Source organism: Hippoglossus hippoglossus, chromosome 7 (assembly GCF_009819705.1).
Source record: "Hippoglossus hippoglossus isolate fHipHip1 chromosome 7, fHipHip1.pri, whole genome shotgun sequence".
Taxonomy (NCBI): Eukaryota; Metazoa; Chordata; class Actinopteri; order Pleuronectiformes; family Pleuronectidae; genus Hippoglossus; species Hippoglossus hippoglossus.
In genome coordinates, this window is record NC_047157.1 from 6,665,241 (window position 1) to 6,669,880 (window position 4,640).

Sequence of the window (4,640 nt, forward strand, 5' to 3'; positions counted from 1 at the left end):
TTGTTTGTGATATGAAAAGGGGGCAGGGGGGGGGGACTGAAGGGTGAGTTGGGGGTTGGGACCAAACTCGCAGCTCAAACACCTATTAATACATTGATAGCTGTCTGGCAAGAGCAGGCTGTTCCAGTCAAAGACACACTGCGACACAGGGGTGGGTGTGGGGGGGTGGAAAGTTTCCCACGGGCAGATGCACGGTCAGACCATAGAGACGGGAATCAGCCAAGCGAAGAGCGGCTGGTCTGCGATCGATGTCTTGGGTGTGAGGATTACAACTTGGCAACACTCTAGCACAAAGGGGGCAGAGGCTATTCCTGAAGACACTTTTGCATGTGAAATAAAAAGCTGCCTGGCAAATTTAAGGGGATGGTACGGATAGTGTGTCTGGCTCAGGAGGTCGAGCATTGACCAGAGGGTTGGTGGTTCAAACCCAGCCCCCCCCCCCCCATTCCACGTGCCGAAGTGTCCTTGGGCAAGACAATGAAAATGACCCAAATTGTGAGTGATGTATGCTAAAGTGGTGTATGGGTGAAAGAGCCTAAGTGGTCATCTATAAATATAGACCATTTACCATATTTGAACAATATCTAACTCTACTAAACACAGGAATAAGAATTAATGAAAACACTAAATAGGCATCTTTTCTTTATGAATCAGGCAAAAGGAATTATATCCCCACAGAGAGCAACTCCTGTGAGTCTGTAGAGTTTTCTGGTGATTGCTAATGTGCATGTAAAAGCGAATGAAAATGATCTTGGTGAAATGCAAATGCTCAGAGAAAAAAACAAAGCATTTGTCAGTGCATGCAGCCTGCTGGGAACAGGTTCGAGGTAGACGTGAGGATTTGAGTGTCTGCACCTCCACGCTGCCCTACACACGTTTTCCTCCCCATTGATGCTTTGGAAGTGGACTGAACGACAAATGGAGAAGTTTATGTTTCAATGGAGTGTGGACGAGCGTGTGAGATGAAATGTTTTAGCTTCTTTTGTATTGTTTTGAGTGGATTCAAAGCAAAACCCCTCAGTCATAAATAATACATAAGTCATTTCTTGGCAATGACAGAACAGGTACACCTCAGTTTAAAAAAAACCTACTGTCTAGCTGATTATAGCTCGTGGGAGTCTCGGCTAATGACAGGAAACGCTTTGACATGACAGTAAATGACCACATCACAGCAATGTCCATCTTTACTGTCCCCGACTCACTGTATGAGCTACCTTATGTTGACCAAGGACCCATCGGGCATCCATTTTATTCTACTCTATTCTACTTATGTTTCTATTTCTATTCACATGCTATTTAAACATTTGCAACTGAAGAAGCAGGCGAGTGTCCAGCTGAGGGTGTGACCTTCCTTCAACCTGCATTCATCCTCAGTGATGTACTTTATCCCATGCAGGAAAACCCACAGTGATGTGCATGTGCAATACTGCAGAACGGTATGCCTCCTCTGCAGCTTCATGATAAACTCAGTCCTATAGCATTATAGTGTATCTACGGGGATTAACTTTGAAAAGTATCGATTTGCATTGTACATGTATCACAATCTTCCCACTGTCAATATATTTTTTAACTGTGTGTTTCATTGCTCCAGCTATATATGTTGCCTTTCTTTTTCAAGAAGGCTAAACAGCATTGCATCCTGAGTTTTATGTGTGATCATAAATGTAACACAACCTTATTCAACAACACCACTACAATAAGTCATATGCCAGGAAGCCAGGCTTTGTAAAAAAGCAGAGACTTGTGCTCCCTTACCTTCTCAGTGAGTGAGCTGTCAAACTGACTTTTCCTCCAAATATCCCCATGCTTGCATGTCCCGAGCAGAGAAGTGTCTCATGCTGCCCCTCTGTCAACACTGACAAAGCCCCAGCACTCAAGAGCAACTGCAGTCAAGCCAGGCACAATACCAAATATATGGTTTCCTGTCATCACTTCCAAAATAAAGCTCTGATGTCATTATTATTATTTAGTTTTTAATAAAGAAGGGAAGACATTTCTCCTCTATTTTTATAAGATTATATCGAGTAGAGTTACAATTTTTATTTTTTATTTTGGTCATGTATTGTTACCATACCCTCCTCTTCTGTCAGTCCTTAGCACACTATTTGGAGTTTTAGCATTAGGAGTGACCGACAGATTATTATTTTTTTCATATATATCTAAGTCGATTGTCCGAATCAGTTTCCAAGTGAGTATATTTTTAAAGAGCTTGACTGTGTCACTAAATATCGTAAAACACCAAAGGCGTAGAAACACTATTATTTTCCATATCACAACTGCTCACCATTGTTTGAACAATTTTTGATGAAAATGACTTTTTGTACATTATTGTCCTCTTCACAATACATGACTTTCTAACCATGTAACATATAACAATACTGCGTAAAATAATTGGTGAATATAGTATATTATTTTATTACATGTGTTTTTTATATTCATGTCATGTAGTATTTTGAATTTAAACCTAATTATACATATATGTTTATAAAGCACATAGAATTGTATTCATTTCATATACCATATATAACAGTCTATAAATGCATAAATATATATTTGTCTGTTTCAATACCTCCCTATACGAATCATCCTGTACCACTGCACTTTACTGAAGTAAATGTATCTATAAATACTATTTCCAACCGTAGTTATAGGTGAATGTTATGTACATATTCTATCTCTACTTTTTATTTTTCATTTTCTATTTTATTGCCTATTTCATTCTATGTTTATACTTTCACATGTTCTCCTTTGTCTAACTTATTCTGACTGCTGCTGTAACAAATACATTATTTGAGGTCATTTTGTGAGTTGAGGACATTTTCTGTTAAGAGAGCACACATTGATTTACATTATGGTCTGTGGCAGCGACCTGGTACAACAGCGCCATCTGGGGTTTGAAGTTGTTTGCACCAAGGGAATCGTCTACAAATGCAGTAAAGAAAGACAGAAAAACAGCAGGAATATTATATAATTACCATATTGTCATAGAAAAATGTTTTATATGTATATAACATTATAACATAAATAACCATTTTAGGAGTTGGATATTCCTAAATAGCCAACATGAGACCAGTGAGTCTTTGTCAATGATGCCTGTGGACGGCACATAAATATTAATAACGGCACAATAAATAATACAAGTCTATTTTTATAGCACTTATCTAAAAAAAGTGCTTTACAAAACACATTTTATAAAACAACACTGGACAACACAATAAATAGAGATAACATAAAAGAAAAGATTAAATACCAAACAATATTGAATAAAAGGTTAAAAAGCGGACATAAAAAGACTTTCCTTTCCTTTCGTTAGTTAGACTGGGCCCCAAGATGCTAGAGACACACACCCTTGACTGATCAGCCGGAGGTGGGTCTGATTTGCAGAAGATGTTTTGTGATTAAAAGGCTGAAACACTTGATGATGCTAAAGTACACAGCTTAATGATATGTCCCAAATCCAATTTTTCATGACTAAAAACAACAACAAAAACATCACAATATGTTGTAAAAGAAATACGACTGTTCTCAGATTGTGCAAACATTTTTAAACAAGTCAAAGCCTGTTGACATTTTCTTTGTTTTGATTTGTTTAAAGAAATTAAAATTATATGGACTAGCCTAAATAATTTACTTAGGACTGTAAGTAAAGTGCACTGGATGTAATCGAGCTAGCAGTGTAACGTTAACTGTCTTCATCTGACCGCAGACATATTCTACTGTCAGTCAAGTTATGTCACATTATGCTCACTGGAACATATTTCTGTGTTATGTTCATATACAGTTTACATCAACAGCAGCTTATTTCAAGTTCTTTAGCATTGGATTGAGCATTTAGCATTTAACATTAGATTAAAAGCTTGATTTTAGTGCATTTTACTTGTTTAATACCTGATTGAATCTTCCGCTCCAACTCTTTCACTGCTGCTGTGTTTTTTAAATGTGCTGTGTGTCATACATCCGTGTCTCTGCCTCCACTGGATCAAAAAGGACGTGCTTCTCTACCACTTGTCAGAGTAAACAGTCTCACAGCTTCACACGTGAACTTTAACGCAAACGAGTTTTACCATCTCAGTGTTGCAGTTTGTTCATCATGTTCTCTGGAGTCAGAATTGTACACATATGTATATATACACTCAAACACACACACACACACACACACACACACACACACACACACACACACACACACACACACACACACACACACACTATCAACAATCGGCACAATCAATATATAATAAGAGTAAATAAATAAATGTTGAGTAGTGTCATATCTGGAGAGATAAAGAGAGAGAGAGAGAGAGAGAGAGAGAGAGAGAGAGAGAGAGAGAGAGAGAGAGAGCTTGAACTGTGGAAGAGAGAAAAAAACTAAAACTAATATATAAATAAAGTAAATAAAGTAAGTAAATGAGCTGATTCTGTTTGCCCGGCACATTATTCATAGATGCAAATATTTAAAAGTCAATATGAACAGATAGAACAATGAACTGAAGACATGAACAAAAGAACACAATACGTCACACGACAAAAATGTTGAAATGTCATGTTGATGCCCGCCTCAAAGGATGGTGGCAACCATTGTTTACAATAAAGTTGGGGAAAAAAACATGAACAACTTTCCTGCCAGCGTGCGCGCGCCC

At 37.9% G+C, this 4,640-nt stretch overlaps 1 protein-coding gene across 1 annotated transcript in view; it reads right to left on the reverse strand.

Annotated features, from left to right (window-relative positions):
- calcrl2 (calcitonin receptor-like 2) overlaps positions 1-1,893 on the reverse strand; it is a 28,851-nt gene extending 26,958 nt beyond the window's left edge. Inside the window, exon 1 of the mRNA XM_034591754.1 lies at positions 1,756-1,893. Within this exon, the coding sequence (XP_034447645.1) occupies positions 1,756-1,805 (50 nt within the window). The 5' untranslated portion in view covers positions 1,806-1,893. The remainder of the gene's footprint in view (positions 1-1,755) is intronic.
- Positions 1,894-4,640: the final 2,747 nt, after the last annotated feature.